This window comes from Bacillus rossius, chromosome 2, assembly GCF_032445375.1.
Source record: "Bacillus rossius redtenbacheri isolate Brsri chromosome 2, Brsri_v3, whole genome shotgun sequence".
In the NCBI taxonomy this organism is placed as follows: domain Eukaryota; kingdom Metazoa; phylum Arthropoda; class Insecta; order Phasmatodea; family Bacillidae; genus Bacillus; species Bacillus rossius.
The window spans coordinates 81,509,438-81,528,850 of record NC_086331.1 but is presented as its reverse complement, the minus strand read 5'-3'; the positions used below and the strand labels follow the sequence as shown (position 1 = coordinate 81,528,850).

Genomic DNA, 19,413 nt, shown 5'->3' with positions numbered 1-19,413 from the left:
TGGGGCGTCAGCAACAGTAAATACGACAAAAGTTGAAGATTGGTTGCAGTCTGTTCAGCCAATACTTGATCAGTATCATCAAATTAACATCTTCAAAATGGATGAGACAGGTATTTTCTACAACTTGTTACCAAACAGGACATTGGCTGTAAAGGGTGCAAAGTACCACGGAGGGAAACACAGCAAAGAATGTGAAACTGCTTTGCTGCGCTGTAACCAAAGTGGCAACATTAAACTTCCTCCCTTGTTGTTGGAAAATTCCAAAAACCAAGGTGTTTTAAGAATATCAGTAATCTCCCATGTGACTATGAAGCCAACTCAGCTGCTTGGGTAATCATCTCAATTTCCCAGAAATGGTTAATTAAACTTAAAAGACGAATGGCTTGTAAAATCAGTAATATTTTAGTGCTGCTAGACAGGTGTGCCACTCACTCTCCTGCAGGCCTTGGGCTGTCTTATGTAACACTGGTGTACCTCCCACCCAACACATTTCCTTATTTCTTGTTTTCTTGCAATTTTCTGATTGGCTAATTTTATGTCACTATGTTCAGTTTTTTTAAGCTCTGAATAGCTTCTGTAGCTGTCACAGGCGGCTCCTCAGAGTCAGAATCATCATCTGATTCGACTTTTGATGACTGTGATTGAATGACTTCACTAACGATGTCACTGTCAGTCAACACTGGTGTTGTTTCTGTTTCAATATCCACAGAGACATAGTCTGTGAATGAAACAGCATCACACTGCATGGAGGTTGACACTTCTTGCCATACTTCATAGTCAATGTCATTGCTTTCGCATGTTTGTGCTGTAGTATGGCTTGCATCCTGGTCTGATGAAGTTGCAGTGAGCTCGTCAGTGTTACAGTTCACAATGCCAGACTTTCTCTAGCAGTTGGCAATAGTTTCTGGCTGAACATTCCACCATCCACCAGTAATCATCTCAATTGCCTGACAAACATTGATGTTGGTGGGCACTTTCAACCTAATGTTGATGAGCAACCTCTCAACAAGATGTTTTCGAAAATGTACTTTGGCATTCTGAATAATGCCTTGGTCAAGGGGCTGTAACTGAGATGTGCAGTTCGGTGGCAGAAACATCAGTTTGATGTTTTCCAGTCGAAGATCAACAGTGTGTGCTGCACAGTTGTCTACTAACAAAATAATTTTTCTTCCCTCTTTATTCATGTCCTTATTGGTTTTCATGAGCCAGTTTAAGAACAGTTCTCTTGTCATCCATGCACGGGTGTTGCTTGCATAATCAGCAGGAAGACAAGAAACTCCCTTGAAACACCTGTGAGACTTGTGTTTACCAATAATAAATGGCCTCAATTTTTTTGTTCCCGTGGTGTTGCAACAAAACAACAAAGACTTTGCTTTTTTCCCTCCAGTGCATTTTTCACCCCTATATGCCATTGTCCTGTTCGGCAAAAGCTCGTAAAAAAATGCAGTTTCATCAACATTGAAAATATTGTCTACTGAGTATGATTTAAAAATACTCTCCAACTCTTCTTCTTTCCACTAGTTTGCTGCCTCTCGGTCTCTTCTTTGTCCTCCCCACAAACAACCTTCCATGATATACCATGTTGTTCCCGGAACCGGTGCAAACACCCCGAACTGGCTTGTAAGTCTTGAATGTCCATAAGCAATGTAAACTGTTTTGCTTTAGCTTGCAACATTGGGCCAGTTACTGGAACGTTATTTGATTGTACTTCCCTCAACCATTTGTTCAAGGCATTTTCCAAACCTTGATGATCGCCAGAACGAAGCCTTTTGCGGTCACAACCAAACAATGATTCTTTATACATCTTTTCAATCTTTGCCCAGTCTTTTACAATGGTACTAACAGTCGTCGCCGCAATGCCAAATGTCTTCGCAACTGCGACTTGCTTTTTCCCCTTGTCTAGTTCTCTGAGTATTTCCACTTTTCCTTAAGCAGACTTGCCAACTTTTGAAACCCTCAATTAGTAAAATACATAAAAAATAATATAACACGCGTAAACTGCTCACGGCAATTGAAAAATTAATAAACTTTCATATCACATTTTTTTCTATTAATCAAAATTATGTAATCATTTTAACATACATTAACATTGCAGACCAACAATCATGCTCATTATTTACAATTATGGAAACATTGTTGCTTAGTATCACATAAAATAAAAAAATTTGTTCCTTGTGGTACCCTACAAATCAACAGAGTGTACCTTTGTTACAATATACACTGATATCAGTTAACTTCCATGCTCCATATACACAAAGGATTTAATTAATTCATTAATCCCTGGAGTACTGGTAATGAAAGCAACCTTGACACTATCATTTTCAAACTTGCATCACAAAATGTTACTACTAGTGGATATAATTTGGATTCAGAGTCATTGCTGCCATCGGTCGCGACAGAAAATGTACACTGTTTGTAAGTTACAAACAATTTTATCAGTTGCATCAGTTGCATCGATAGCCGTCGACTTTGTTCTTGCACAACCAAATTTTTTTACTTCAGAATTTGAAAACATTTTTCTAAATAACGGGCCGGCATGATCCGAAACATTTAAAGGAATATTATGTTCAACCAAAAAGTTTGTAAACATACATTCTGTGCGTATTACAGCATTGTCTGTGCTGTTATTTTTTGCGAAATAATCACTAACCTTTGAACTGACTGTGACACTTTTAACATTTGCAAGATGTTTTGAACAGTTCACGTGGAGATTGATGTCATATATTCCGCCGTGCCCAATGTTGATGTCGCATCTGCACACTGAACAAAATGTGAACTGTGTTCCCTTGCTTGATTTAAGAATACACAGAAAATACAGCGTGTACCTATGTATCACGAAATGCCTGATAATAATGTGTATCACGTTTCGGGGGCATTTTCTTCTTCACTTGATTCACTTCTGTTAATTGTGCACATAACACGTTTTTATTAAAAACATGCAATAAACTTGTTTCCTAACCTGTAATAAAATAATTCAAAATTTGCTTAACTTTAACTGAATAATCACAACATACGCTAATGCACGACACCATCTTGCCAAACTAAAAATGCTATTTAAACTGGTTCGTGATTGGTTGTAAGCGCATCAATGTAACTCAGGCGGCCAATAAGGAAAGATATACAATAGAACAACAAATTACGTGGTTCGCTGGCCTTCGACCAATAATATAACTCAATTACCGCACTCGTTTCCACAGCAATAACACATGCCAACAGCTTTCACAAACCATACAATAAAACATTTAATGCGGACGTAAAATACATGTTTTAATAAACGTCTCGTACTTAAAATTCATAAAAAAATGCAGACATCCTCGTACAATCGTAAACCGGACGTGATTTTCGTACATTTTACGAAAAAATCGTAAAGGTTGGCAAGTCTGCTTAAGCGTGAATTGCTTTCATTTCTTTTTATCTCCAGGATCACTCATTTTGTAGCACAAATGCAATGCGGTGTCTAAATAACATAACCTGAAAATAAACTCAACAATAACAATAAACAATCCCGGCACAGACGTCAAACAGTATATTAGCGTAGCATTAACACTTTTGTCTAAATAATTAATACTTCTCTCAAACTTCTGTGTTTCAATGTATCGAATGGTGTTGTGTTGCCCACGTCGCATACTACGGACGGTATAATCTATGGTAGTGTGCGCAACTGTTTGTAACTTTGTTTTGAGGGTTTAGAGGTTAGATAATACGTTGCAGTGGTATTTGTGTATGTTTGTTCTGGAAATTTATTTACCAGTTTAAGTCAATTTTGGTGTAGTAATGCCATGCTACTAGTAGAATTTATATGTTATAGTGAAAATATGATACTTTAAACTGAAACCGTTTTGCATGGTGAAGATACGATTTTTGGCGGGGACTAAAAAAAATACATTAAAGTGAAATATACGTTATAATGAGGTACGTTGTACCGGTATTATACTGTAGTTGCTTTGTAATGCATTTGAGGTTGTATAAAGCTGTATGTGATTCATATGAGCTTCCTGAATATATGTAACAATAATTGGAACTTTGTCAGTTTATTTCTTCAAAAGGAAATTCTCACAGCCTGCAACACCTACATAGGTGTTAAAATTTGTTTTCTGGTGTCTTTGTTCTTTCTTACTTTTTGGATAGTGTGGTTTTTGCTGATAAGAGCTAGGATGGTTGAGTAGAAGTTATAATGCTAGGCATACACTGAAGTTATAAATGAGATGCAGTAGACTCTTGGTAAACCTCACCGCAGCTCTTGGGGGGCATATAACTTACTCCCCTTAAATATGGTTGCATTTAGCGTATTGCTTCTCCCGCAGCACCAAATTTTGTTGGAAACTGTGGCATTTGGTTTCATGTGTTGAAGGCCTAAGTAATTAGTCTTGTAATGTAATATCAATTTTAGATGGGCCTTTGAACATTTTTGCAGAAAAATTTAGACACTGGCAATTAGTTTTCAAATACCGTGTTTTCTCGCATAATCATCCCAGTTTGAAAAGTAGTGGTGCAACGTTCATGCAGAAAAAAAAAGTGGAGTATACAAGAGCAGCCAAACAATTTATGTTAATAATTCATGCAACAAAACCCTTTCTTCCACTTTAAATAGAAAAACAAAATCTGTGACCCAAATGCAAGCCACTTGAATCTGTGACATGAACTAAAGCGTAACTATTGCCATAGTACACACCACGAAAGAGTACGGGCTATCAAATGTAGTTAACTCGGACCTCGACAGAGAGCGCGCGTTGCATGCAATCGGCAAGATATCAATATTCGAATATGTGTGCGCGCTCTATACGGGAAGCAACATAACCAAACATGAATGATGCCAACTAGCGCTGGCTACATTTTTATAAGCGGTACACCACGGCGACGCATACGAACAGATAAAGGTTATTACTTTTAAAAAGTCTTTAAAAGAAAATTTACACACCAGATAACTTCATATTTCTGTTAATTAAATAAGTGGTAGTGTTCGAATAAATATTAGATTTCTACTTTAAAATATATTGTTTTATAGGAAAAGATACGTACACAAAGCGCTCGGAATCTAATAGCCGGACCAAAAACATCATGCGATGTTTACGTGAGTGTTTTTTTTAACCCAAATTTTGACGCTCTAAAATATGGGTGCAACATTATGCACGTGCGATAATTATGCGATAAGAGAGGGTATTATGACTCTTATAATATAATGATTTTGATGCTTAAGAAAAATCATATTTGCTTCAAATTTACATGAATAGTTAACTGTATGCTTTGACTTTGATCCATAATACCTACCAGCATTACAATAGCAAATAATTTTTTTAACTTTCTTTAATCTCATCGCATATACTCGTGATGAATTTCCTGCTCACAAACTTATCCATACTTCTATAAGAGGTAAAAATAACATATGGCCACATAGGAGATAAGAACCAGAGGCGAAATCAGCTGTGCACACCCGAACTCGCCGTGTTGACACATCGTAGGCTAGCCGCCATTTTTGTAGCAAGTATAATTCTGGCGTTGGAATAGCGTTTTAAACTTTGGGATGCTGCAGAGATCAGTTTTATGAAAATGAATGAGTTTCGTAAACTTTTTGGAGCCACCTGGTGCTCGGCACCAAACTGTTCAGAGTTGCGGACGAGCGTTTAGTTGCGGACGAGCGTTCAGAGTTGCGGACGAGCGTTCAGAGTTGCGGACGAGCGTTTAGTTGCGGACGAGCGTTTAGTTGCGGACGAGCGTTCAGAGTTGCGGACGAGCGTTCAGAGTTGCGGACGAGCGTTCAGACTGAGCGGAAATGTTTCGGGCGCGCTCCTCAGTTTCGATGTTTTGAAGCGATTAACTCAGTGTTAAACTTTTTAGTTAGTGCTCAGGATCATTAATCATTAATTCCTCAATACTAGATCAATCGGAATTCGCGGGTTTTGATCTATCAAGTAATGATGTATCTATATCAGTACTAACCAGTGACGTCTGCGCGACCATGTTTCGGTCACCTTCTAAAAAAACACCTGTAAAATCTGTGTTAACTCTGGAAATACCATCGAATGACACCCTTACTTCTGAAAGTATCAACAGGGACACGGTGAACATGGAAGATCTGCTCAAAATAATGAATACGGTATGTGAAAAAATCGAAGAGTTAAAAAATGAGAATTGTATACTGAAAACCCTGCTTATGGATTCCAGAGCGGAAACGGCAGAAATCAGGCAGGAACTAACTAATATTAAAGAAAAACAATTCTCCGACAATAATCCTGAATCTTCATACAGCCAGGCCCTCAAGAAGCCTTTCATCGCCAAGCCAGCTGACCGCGCGATTCCACAGAACCGTGCCGGTAATAGCAGCCTGTCCTCTGACCTACATTCCACTCAGCGCGACAGCACAAAGGAAAATAACAAATGTGACGACACAGATGGTTTTACGCTGGTACAGCACACACGTAAAGCCAAGTCAACGAGTCATCCTGAAATGAAGCGTGAACTGGTCATGAAAAAAAACACCCATGAAAGTGGGCATCAGAAATATATCCTCGTTAAAAATGATTCCCAAACCTATTTATAAAAAAACGAAGGCACTTTTTATAACTAGGTTTGATCCGGCCGTGCAAGAACAAGAGATCATCGATTACATATCTAATGAACTGAACTTATCCCAAGTTAAAGTAACAAAACTCAATACTAAATTCAACTCCTATGCATCTTTCTACATTTCCGTGCTGGAAGAGGACTTTACTAGAATAAATAATATTGTTTTTTGGCCAAACGGCTGCTTGTTAAGCCCCTTTTACGGCAAACTACATCATGATCAAATTCTAAACAACAACTCTGCATCTGAAGAACTTATCATCAGGCCTAGTGCATCTACTTCCACATCCACCTCTACTTCTATTTCCGCATCCACATCTACTTCAATCTTGGTGCCTGGAGGAGCATCTTAATCTCCACCCGTGAAGCAGTTTTTTGAAGAATATTCAGTTGCGTATCAAAATGTGAGAGGTTTACGAACCAAATCAATTGAATTTCAGGAAAACCTAATTAGTTCATATGTTGATATTATTTGTTTAACAGAAACATGGTTTAATGAAAATAATATAAACACTCACTATTTTACAAACCGTTATTTAGTTTTTAGACGATAGAAACTCACAACTGACAATGAAGAATAGAGGCGGAGGTGTCTTATCTGCCATCAATAATCATAAATTCTTATCAGTGCATCCTTTGTATGATTAAGTCTTCCCCGGCATCGAAGCTGTCTGGTTAAAAATAAAACTAACGCCTACGAAATCAATAATCCTTGGTACTATCTACTTACCTCCAGATATCACACCTAATGTTTACCGGAATTATTTTGAAGCCTTGGAAGATAAACTGCTAGTTTGTTGTGATGATATATTGATTCTTGGTGATTTTAATGTGCCTGGCATTGACTAGTCTAATTCTCATCCTGATAACATTATACACTCACATGTCAAATCTAAAGCCAGTTACCTACTTAACTTCACATCCAGCCTTGGTTTATCACAATTGAATTGTACCCAACCAGCTATTAACCTCTTAGATCTGTGTCTTTCTAATCTTCCTCATTGTTTGGTATCACATTCTGCTGATATCCTTAACAAAGAAGATACATTCCATCCCGCTTTAAATATTAACATCACATTAGAATCATGGCATAATAATATTAATCCCTCTACTGTGTTCAGAAATTACAAAAAAGGGAATTATCTTGGTCTTTACAACTCTATTAATGACTGTGACTGGTCACACTTTTTTAGTTCTACTGATGTTAATGATCTAGTGGATCAACTAACAACTTGTATTGCTGAAAAAATTGATACTTATATACCTCTATCTAGTAAAAAAAAATCGAAATATCCTCTTTGGTTTTCCAGCGATTTAATACGTGCTCTTAAATCTAAAAAACATTTCCACAAGCTGTACAAAAGAAACAATAATCTACTCTACTATGCGCAGTTCTCTCATTTTAGAAAATCTGTGAAATCTCTAATTAAGCGCGACAAAATCCATTGGACCCAATCGACAAACAACAATATCAAGAAAAACCCTAAAAGTTTCTGTAGATATGTTAAATTAATGAAAGATGGTTATTACGAATAACTTTCTCTTAAAGTAAATGGTGATAAATCAAATGATCCGAACGTGGTAACGAATGTATTTGCTCAGTATTTCTCTAGTGTATATGTAACCCCAAATACTTCTCCCCCAATAACTACATCAGTCATGTCTTTTGAGACTATAGCTGTGCCTAAAATTTCTGAAAGTCTAATACTTTGGGCAATTAAGGACTTAAAATCAACTAAATCCACAGGTCCTGATGGCATTCCCAATTTTATTCTTAAAGGCTGTGCCCAACTTTTAGTACCTCTACTTTATCACATTTTTAACACCAGTCAGAAAACGAATATATTTCCCAATAATTGGAAAATAGCAAAAATGATTCCTATTCATAAAAATGGTTCAAAATTAGATGTCTCAAACTACACGCCAATATCATTACTTAATGGGTTCTCCAAAATTTTTGAAAAAATTATAGCTTAATTTTTAAATTTTCAACTTTGTAATATTCTCACCAATAATCAACATGGTTTCAGGTCTGGTATGTCTACTATCACTAATCTTCTTACCTTTCTTAATCCTGTATATAATATAATTACTAGTAGGGGTCAGGCCGATGCCTGTTACTTCGACTTAGCTAAAGCCTTTGATACTGTAAACCATTCCTTACTTCTTATTAAATTATCCCATTTAGGTCTTTGTGGAAACTATATCAATTGGTTCTCAAGCTACCTATCCAACAGAAGTTTTTTTGTATCGATCAACAATCATAGATCTTCTCAGTATAATGCATGTTCTGGTGTTCCCCAGGGAGGTACTCTTTCACCTCTTCTCTTCAATATATTTATTAACGACATTACACAAGTACTTTCCTACTCTACTGGCATTCTTTTTGCGGATGACCTAAAAATATATAAAATTATTTATTCCTTAGAGGATTGTGAATTATTATAAGATATTATTAAAGTTAATAATTGGTGTCTAAGAAACCTGGTCGAACTCAACAAAGATAAAACCAAGGTCATATCTTTCACTAGGAAATACCATCCAATTAAATACTCATACAAATTAGCGAATTCTATTATCTCTCAAGCCCACTACACAAAGGATCTAAGTATCATTCTTGATTCAAAATTATATTTCCATAAACATGTAGATTACACATATTACTATGTACGAAGAACTCTAGCGCTTATAAAATTTATTACTTCTTATGCAACCAACTCAGATTCACTTATCTCTCTTTACATGGCACTTATAAGATCAAAATTAGAATATGGTTCTGTTATCTTGAATGGCATCAACTTAACAGATACTGAAAAAATTGAAAGTATTCAAAATAAAGTTATAGATTTAATTATTACAAGGAACCTCCCACGCCCCACTTGGACACCCCTGGTAGACCGTAGGGCCTATCATGATGCCCTTTTTGTTCATAATTGTTACATTCATAAATTCAGATGTCCTTCTCTTCTTGACAATACTGCCTTAAGAATTCCTCAATTCAATTCCCGCTTACGCTCTACTCTGTGTACTCTTCATACTAATAATGATATTATTTATAGACTTATAACAAAATACAATAATCTATATTTGAATTCCAACAGTGTTTGATTATAAATTCTGATTTATGTCTGTCATATACCGTATTTACCCATGTACCACCCGCCCCCATGTATGACCCGCACCCCAAATTTTCAACATACTCTCTGGAAAAAAATTTTTTTCACTGTAATGTCTATTTACATGTGCCTGCATAAATAGGAAAAAAGAGTCTGTCATTGTAACAACAAAGAAAACTCTTTATAACTGCAGCACAGAATTTTACTAACACAAATGCATGAAATATTAAGAAAAAAAAAAACAGTAATATTCATTGTCAAAATAGTAGATCAATTTTGCTAAACAACAGACGTAAATTTGGTGAAATAAATTTTAAAATGTTTGTATGCAATAACCACAATCGTCAACTGTTCAGTCCGTTGCAACATCCTGCAAATAAAAATAAAGCTCGTAGTGCCAAATAATTAAAAATAATGAGTGATGCCATAAAACCATTTTATTCAACGTAAAAAAACCTGTAGCAAAAACGTGAGTTGTATTGATACGCATAAAATGGCGCGGGTTGCCAGTTATAGTTAACTCGGTTGTAAACAGAGCGCGCGCGTAGCAAGAAGTTTGCGAGCTATCGCTATCGATCTTCGACTACGTGCGCGCGCTCTATACCGAATGATGCCAACTGGCGCTGTTTACGTTTTATAGGTGGATTACAGCGACTCCCGACACGTTACGGATAAAGTTTAATACTTTTAAAAACGTCTTGAAAACACATCAGAATACGTCGTATTAAGATTATTTAAAATAGAAAGCGTTAATCTCAGAATAAACCGCGTAAATTGCGGGAAGCAGTTTATACGCGCGTTGTAAACAACGGCAATTTATTGCATTGCATCATATGAGGTTAAAACGGGACCGAAATAAAATGGTGCAAATATCGGGAAAAAGTAAATAACGGTAACGTAAATAAGGGGTTTCGCTGTATTTTCATTGTAATAAATGCATCCAGCATTCGGTAATGTACTATAAATCCAATTTTTTCAGTCTTCATTGTTGTCCAAAACCTCAAATTTCGTGTATGACCCGCACCCCGACTTTTGAATGTTGTTTTTAAGAAAAAATGTGCGGGTGGTACATGGGTAAATACGGTATATATTATTTTTCCTTCAATTGTTCTCTTAACACTGAATGATATTATTTTACCTATATGTGTTATGTGTTATGGTTCTTTTACCTTTGTTAGTGTTTTGTCTGTTTTGTTATTATCACAGCTAGTGAGTGGTACTCTTGCTCTCGTTTGCTGGCCATCTGTAGATGTTTTCCTCCTATGGTACCGACGGAGGTGGGAGTCCATACACTGGTAGTGATAACTGTGTTCCTGTTATTGCATGTAGTGCCCACCACTAAAGTCTACGACTGTTGATGGGCATGTGACAAATTACAAATAAATAAATAAATAAAAAAAAATAAAAACAGTGGTCAACCTGAAAAAAGAAGCTTCTTCAGATTTCCTATAGATGAAATACTGTAAGTAAAAATAACGTGTCAACCTAGTACCTATAAGTTCTGCAATGTTGATTCCACAACTTGCAAAATCTGGCTGTTACTTTCCTTCTTCTATTTGTTATCTTAATTATCAGTAATATTTTAGAGTGTAATGTGGGTTTGTTAACTTATGCAGTAAACGAATATAGGAATTATCGCAATTAAAATTGGCCTAGCGTGTTAAAATAAAATAGCTGCTTATAGACCTATAAGTGTTCGAGTAAAACCATCAGAGTGCTTTAAAACATAAGTGATGGGCTAAAATTTTCATTTATATGTACTTTTTTCATGTGGGTACATATAGTGTTTAGTAATGATTTCATTAACATGAAACGTAATCAGTTTCGTTACCTAACCTGAGGTAAACCTAACCAAACATCATTGTAACCTAATAAACCTTATCCCAATGTAATCTAACCTTATCATACTTAACAAATGAGGGTAAATGTTCCGTATTGCGTATCCAGGTGTATCCAGATATACCTATGATCCTGATGGCATGATCCTGTAACACTGAACCTGTGTTACATTATGCTTTTTTTTTAGCAGTGGGGATGAGCGTAGCGCCGACAAATTTTACAGCGCGAAAGCTGATATAAAAAATAAATTATTTTTAAGATAAATTACATCAGGTTTTGCACTATGCCTCAGCGCTACATGTCTCTCCCACTGCTAAAAAAAAAATAAGCATCATGTACCACAGGGTCAGCTGTACAAGACCGTGCCATCAGAATTGTACCATCAGGACCACAGGGTTAACTTGGATATGCAATACGGAACTTTCACCCAAATGAGATTAAGTTAGTTCTTTAGTAAAAACAGGGATTTTTATTTCAAGACTTTTGCACGAGAAGCTATTCCTGATATTTACTATATACAGTCAAACCTCTATCTATCGTTTTTCAGGGGACCAACAAAAAAATTCAGTAGATGCGGACATTCAATAGATGTGGACTTCACTCTTAGATTTTGAAAAAAATATTTCAACCTCAAAATTAGTGTCAGAAATATATCAGTTACTTGTCATTAAAGTTTAATCATTTGAAAAAAAATAAAAATGGAAGCTTTTTACTTAATTCAATTTACACTTGCAAAAAAAACATACGCACACTAAACCACATGGAAAATAAAGTCTTTTTCAATATCCTGAAGTCTGAAATGTTTACTCATGTCATCAAATATAAAGGTGTACTGAAGAAGCCGATTTTGCCAATATTTAGTTGAACCGGCATTTCTGCCGACTTCCGATACGCTTGTTCATTTTCGGCCGATATTACTGAAAAAACGAGAGAGACTGCCATAACCTAAAAATCCACGAGTACCCTTTTCACTTTTCGTAGTAGTACTGCATTCTTTCAGATCGCATTATTTCTTCGCAACATGTGCTAACCGTACACATAAAAATTTTACATGCTTTTTTTTTTAATAATGTTCTTTAATTTTAATATGTCATAAATAAATACGTACATTACCATCACGGTAAATATACATCTCGGTTGTTACGGTAACTATAGTGCAAATGTGGTAGCTATCGTGCTTCTGTAGTATTATGGTATCAACAAAGAATCTTCAGTTCTTTTTATGGTAATTATCGTAAGATAACAATTGGGTTTGTACTGTAGTTATGGTACATCATCCATATTTCTTCGTAAGTTGTTGTTCATTTATCTTTTCTTCATGTTTACGTGCTCATTAATTGGCTGCAGATTTAAGGTGATTTTTACTTATACAATCGTTACTGTTTTTATGACGGTTTCTGTCTAAGAAATGGTTATTTCTGCAAAATATTTATGGTTAAACGATCATCTATTATAATTTATAGTGACGGGACTAAATAATTTGTACGATCAATGCGGACAAAACGATAATTCGAACATCGATACAAGCGGACTTTTTTAACCTTAGTTGTATGGCAATTTTGCCGGGACCGTAGAAAGTATACGATAAACACGGACAATCAATAAATGCGAGTTCGATAGAGGTTTGACTGTAATTTGAATTTATTGCAACAGGTTGACTACCTACTGTCCTAGAACTAGGCCTAATACTTTCCATGCTTTACTCACTTAGGTACGTACCAAAAGAAAGGAATGATTAGTGTGCACGTCATTTGTGTATTTTTTTTTTCTGGAGGATCAAATGCAACAAATTTGATATAGGTCTTCCCACTATTTTTTCTTGTATGCAGATATGGTCATGGATTGTGTGCTGTATAACCCCTGATTTCACGCAAATAAAATATTTCTTAAGTTGCCTATGCAAACATGCCGTCACACACGGACAAATAGGCTCGTCACTTAATTAAACACGCTCTAACACAACAAAAAATCACCGTCTCATAATACTTCACCACTAGCCAATCTACGCATGAATCGTAACTGAATGCATTCGTTACGTATGGTCCACGCATTAAACCTTAATGGCAAATTGAATATAATTATGTGTCGAGTATAAATTTTACGGAATAATGATCCATACTTCAGGAAAACGTAGCATTCAACATGTGTTTATGAGCAGCGCACACGCCACAAACATGGCGGCCAACTTTTCGACTGTCTGCTGTCGAGTTCGCCAAGATCAAAGAGACCGTGCCTCTATTTCGTCTCTGGTTCACTTATATACTCTGTGATATGGCTGTACCCACATTAAAATATTTTCACTCTTAGATGAAATTTTAATACCTTTCTTTCCAGTTCTTGCTGATGTCGCATCTGAAGCCGCTCCAGTTCTTTACTAAACTGCGTCAGTAAACCTTCATATTCTTTGTCGAGAACTTGTTTGTGACTTTCCATTTCCAGCTTGCACCTTTCTTCCAACTGAAACAAGAGATTTAGAATTATTCATTGATGACAAAAATTCTGAAACACTGCTTAAATCTCAATTTTTAACAGTGCATGTAAGTCACAACAAAAGTTTTCAAAACAATTTTCAATCAAAATTCATCTCCATTTCAAGGGTAAATCTATTTGTAAAGTCTATTTTTACATTACTTCACTTAATTTGACAGATTTAATATTAAGTTGGCAGCAATTAAACATGTAAAAGCATTCTAATTTTACCACAGCTAGACAAAGCTTCAGACAATATTACAATATTTCATTGTTTTAAGACATTTCTACACTACGTAATGCTAGACAAACACTGTTTGCATAGAAAAAACTATGAATACGGTAACTTTTGTGTTATATGAATGTAATCTGAAACTGTATCTGCTTAGGTTATTAGAAATATATTTGGATCCAATAACTAAAAAAATTAATAGATAAATATGTTAAAATTTTTGATTTTTTTTTTTAAATTTAATCAACAAAATTCAAAATTATTATCTGCTAACATGTTGTCATTAAAATTTTGGTTAGTGATCAAAACTAGTAAACTAAATTTTGTGGTTTACAGGAAGCAACCAAAAGAGCCATTGGATCGTGTTTTATCTCATAAATTGTGCTGACTTCACACAACCAATACTCAGTGCTGCAGATGCCTGTAGCAGGCCCGACATATGTTATTTGAAAAAGCCTTTTGAAAGGGGGAGGTAACAAGCCAGAAGCCAAATGCACTGTTTCACATCATATCCGAATTACAAACAAAAATACATATTAAGTTTGAACACAATTTATCACATCTCAGATCACTTTCTTTGATTCCATAGTGCATTGCTGCACCTCTTATCTTTCAGTATTTTATAGTTAATTCTACTGAATCTATTTTATTCATTAGATTTTGTTTACAAAGCTTTACTTTCCTTAAAAATCCTTTTAAATATCTTCTTGCAATAACACTTACACTCTGTCAGTTTAACTGCTTTCAAATGCACCTTACATGTGTTATTTAATAATAAGTATAACCCGCAGCTTCACTTGTGCAAAATCAAAGTATTGCTAAAATCTTACCATTGGAATAAACATATGTGATTAATTCCAAACATTTTTTCTAAATAAATAGACACAATGAATCGCCAAATGCATAAAAAAGAACTGTATTATTTAAGTGGTTATGCATAGGCCTATTTAATTTTTAGTACAGATTAAGGATCTCATTTTAAAACTTTTGTTTTACAGTGTTCTAGAATATATTTTACCCTGATAAATCACACTTCCTTTACATTTCATGAGGTAGACACTATAAAAATATAAAAAATTGTTAAACATGCACCTATTCCATTTTAACTAAGTTTATGGCATTGTTTACACTAACACTTTCATTTACTATGGTTAAAGGTATGCTTATAATAACTAAAAAATTTCACCTGTTTAGAAATACCTCCTATGATTTAAGGGTATTTGACACAATGGCAACTTTATTTTTCATGTAAGTACGGACATTAAAAATGATTCTTGGTTTGCTTAGTATTACTTGAACAAATTTTTAAGACCCTCTTCTTTGGAATTAAAATAAATATAAAATTTGTGGTTGGTAGTTTTTGTATGTTTATTATTGGTATTAAATACTTTCCTTTAGCTTGATTGGTTTCAGAGACATATTTAAATATCTTCACATTTTGCAAGACAAAGGATCCTTTCATTATTTAATTGATATAAATATCTTCTTGCTTTATTACATACGTATTAAAATAAGCGTCTATGAAAATATTTGATTGTAAGTACAATAAAGTGGGATTACCGTGTTTTATCGTATAATGGTCGCACGCACGTAATCGTTGCAACCATATTTTAGGCTGTCAAAATTGGGATAAAAAAACTTCTCACGTAAACGTCGCATTATGTTTTTGGTCCCGCTAGTAGATGCCGAGCGCTTTGTGTAGGTATCTTTTCCGTATAAAACAATGTATTTTAAAGTAGAAATCTAAAATTTAATATCGGTCATTACCACTTATTTATTTAATTAACGGAAATACAAAGTTGTCTGACGTGTAAATTTTCTTTTAAAGACGTTTTTAAACGGTATTTCCTTTATCTGATTGTCTGCGTTACCGCGGCGTACCGCTTATAAAAATGTAGCCAGTGCATCATTCATGTTAGGTTATGTTGCTTCCCGTATTGAGCACGCGCACGTAGTCGAATATCGATAGCTCGCCGATTGCATGCAACGCGCGCTCTGTGTCAGGTGCCGAGTTAACTACATTTGATAGCCCGCTTTCTTTTGTGGCAAGTGTGTACTACGACACATTAGTTCACTTCAGATTCAAGTGCCTTGCGTTCGCGTTAGAGTTTTCGTTTTTCTATTTAAAGTTGAAGAAAGGATTTTGTTTAAGGAATTATTAATATAGATTGTTTGGCGTGCTCTTGTATACTCCACCTTTTTTTAAATAAACATACTTTCCATGAACGGGTTTTGTTTTTATGAATAACTTTACCTAACAAAATTTTTTTTTACGCATAATCGTCGCACCCCTACTTATCAAACTTGATTTTAGAATAAAATGTGCAACGATTATACAAGAAAACACGGTAATCAATTTTTATTTAATTTACTATGTTGCGTGAATTCAGATGGCCATTATTTAAGTATGCATGTCTTTTTTTAAAGAAATTTACTTTTTAATCAAGAATTTTTCCAATTTTACCCCACAATTGTGGTGTCTTGTCACTCAACAATTTTAAGACTTGCTACTCAAGAAATTTCTGGGTCTCTACTAACTGTGTATATTTTTTTACACAAATATTTGAAAAAAGGTTAGTAATACTGCTTGCCTCCTGAAGTTACACAGTTTTTATCCCCAACCAACAATATATTAACTAGTACTAATATTACAGAATTGATCCAAACCTATAAAGCTTCACCCAATTTTTTTTATGCTATGGGTTTTTGAAATGCACAAATAAAGTGCCTTCAAGCTTATATGAAAACTTTACAAATCACGCTTTTCCCTTCCAGTTAAGATGGCATTAAGACATTAAATTATTTTTCCTGCATAATCAGAACAGGCATATGAAAAGCTAAATGAAAGTTTAATTTTGTGGAGTTACTGACAGGAATGACTGTCAAAAGTCATTCCAAAAGGTTCAGACAAGAAGAAAAACACAGAATATAACAAAATATTTAATATTATAATCAGATTAGTGGATAAAATATTAAGACCTTCAGCAATGCTGCTTGATGTTCACGACGCATACGCTTGTAACCACTCATTTGTTCATGCATCTCTTCTTGCATATGCTCTTTCTGTTGCTTTGTTACAATGGATGTTGTACGAATTGTTGCAAAGTTGTTTGCACCATGATCTTGTAGAGTACTACAGCTACCCTGAAAACATACTTTGCAGATATAGGCACTGTACACATTTTGACAAAATTGCTACAAGTTTGAATTCACATTGTATTTCAGATAATATGGCACTTCAACATTTCTGGTTTGATTATTGTGTCTCTAGAGTTCTACACACCAATAATTTGAATTTATCATATTCATACACCACCCCTATGTAACACAATCAGATGTCAATTAAATAAAGGTTCACATTAATCAAACATCAATGAAAGTAGGACTTTTTAAATGACTTGACTTAAAGATTTTTTGTTAGTTTACATTTGAGAAAAGCTGCTCAACACCACTATTACCAATTAGAGTACCGTATCTGTTGTTTTTGTTAAATCTGTATATTTTCAATTTGTCATTCAAGAAGTGTGCTTCATAAAACTAACCTTACTTGTTTCATAAGTCATTGCCAATACAGATGCTGTAATGTAAAATCACTATAACCATTAAAAAAAAAAGAAAAAAACATGTAATTGTAACATTTCAGGTGTTTTCTTAAAAAATAATTTTAATTAAATTTTGAAAATAGTTGCTGATCCTTTAATTGTCCCACAAGAGCATGTTTTTCAATTACAATTAATTTCCCCTCAATATTAATCCAAATCTGTGCAACTTGCTTTATGGAACATGATCAGACACCACTTTCCACCTGCAGAATTTTATCCCTTATTTCAAAATAACTAAACAACCAATCCAACAGATAGACTAGTGTGCCTACCCAGCTCATTCCACTCACACTTGGGGAAACAGAGTGGTGTGGATTTGCAACTAACGCTTGCTGATCCAAGACATTTCAAGTAATGTCGTTAAAATCTGCTGTCATAAAATCTCCACCTAGTTCTGAACATAAGGTTCTCATGAATATAGAATTTAATATTAGTTTGAATTCTCTAAAAGTGCGTAAAAAAAATTAAACTATACTTCTTTCAATATATAAATATTTTACCTTCTGCTTGTTTCGTATGGACTCGGCCCCATCTGGAGCTGGTGGTAGACTGTTGGTAGAACTACTCTGAGATGATGCACTCACGCCCATGGAATGGATGGAGTGTTCAGAGGTAATGCTGTTGCTTTTACTGCTATCCCCGCCAGCCTGCTCGTCAGGTGTGTCTATAAGCGTAACAGTCTCATTAGTGGACAGAATTATGAAAAACCAAACCACCCTAAAATATATAAGAATATCACGATTAATATTTACTAAAACAATAATATTGTACAAATAAACAAAAAAAATTAAGGGTTAATGTCTTGTTCAACATCAGGATCATCAGAGACGATGCGACATGGTGAAATTAGAATGGAGCATTGATGGAATAAATGGGTGGAGCAAACATGAGTACTTGGAAAAAAAAAAAACACTGGCTTACTCAACCTCAGCCATAATCCCCCACTTGCAAAAAATAAGTTTTAAATACCACCCAGATCACCTTGAAAAGAGATGAGAAATTTGACCACTACAGCCCTAATTATATTATGAAATATACAAGTTAATAATAAAATAATTTTCTATTTCAAAATGCATAAGTGTATAAAAATTTTTAATTTACAGTACCAGTTTTTGTTTCTGTGACTCAAATTTTTTGCATGCTATCCAACTAACAAAAAAATTGGAATCAATGTTTATTACAAATATATCATTGCACAAAAGTAACAAATAATGCTTTGCAAAAAAAGCAACCTGTTACACTGCATTGGTTGACAAGAAACTAAAGAGCCTAACAATCCAAACAATCTTCATGAAGTATAAATGTATTTCAAATAGATATTAACTAAAAACAAAGGATTTTTTTAAATCGTGAAACAAACTAATTAGGTATTATTTCAGACATGTTTGCCACTTAATATGAAACCCACTGATACCATTCATCTCAATCCTCCAGAATCATATAAACCACCAAGTTGTTTCCTACAAACAGTTTCATGAAAAAAACATAACTACGGTGAACAAAGAACCAAAATTTAACTAAACTATGTACTTGCATTGTTAAGTTATGGAATACTGATGAGCACTACATAAAAAAATGCTATACTGAAACACTA

The 19,413-nt window shown here is 34.7% G+C and overlaps 1 protein-coding gene across 5 annotated transcripts in view; it reads right to left on the bottom strand.

The window, feature by feature from the left end:
* The window catches only part of LOC134529407 (serine/threonine-protein kinase Tao), a 172,803-nt gene that overhangs the window by 119,190 nt on the left and 34,200 nt on the right, over positions 1-19,413 (bottom strand). For all 5 annotated transcript variants that reach the window (XM_063363445.1, XM_063363443.1, XM_063363444.1 and 2 more), the window contains 3 exons: positions 18,320-18,483; positions 17,197-17,361; positions 13,839-13,973 (listed from right to left, as the gene is read on the bottom strand). In XM_063363445.1, the coding sequence (XP_063219515.1) occupies positions 13,839-13,973; positions 17,197-17,361; positions 18,320-18,483 (464 nt within the window). The remainder of the gene's footprint in view (positions 1-13,838; positions 13,974-17,196; positions 17,362-18,319; positions 18,484-19,413) is intronic.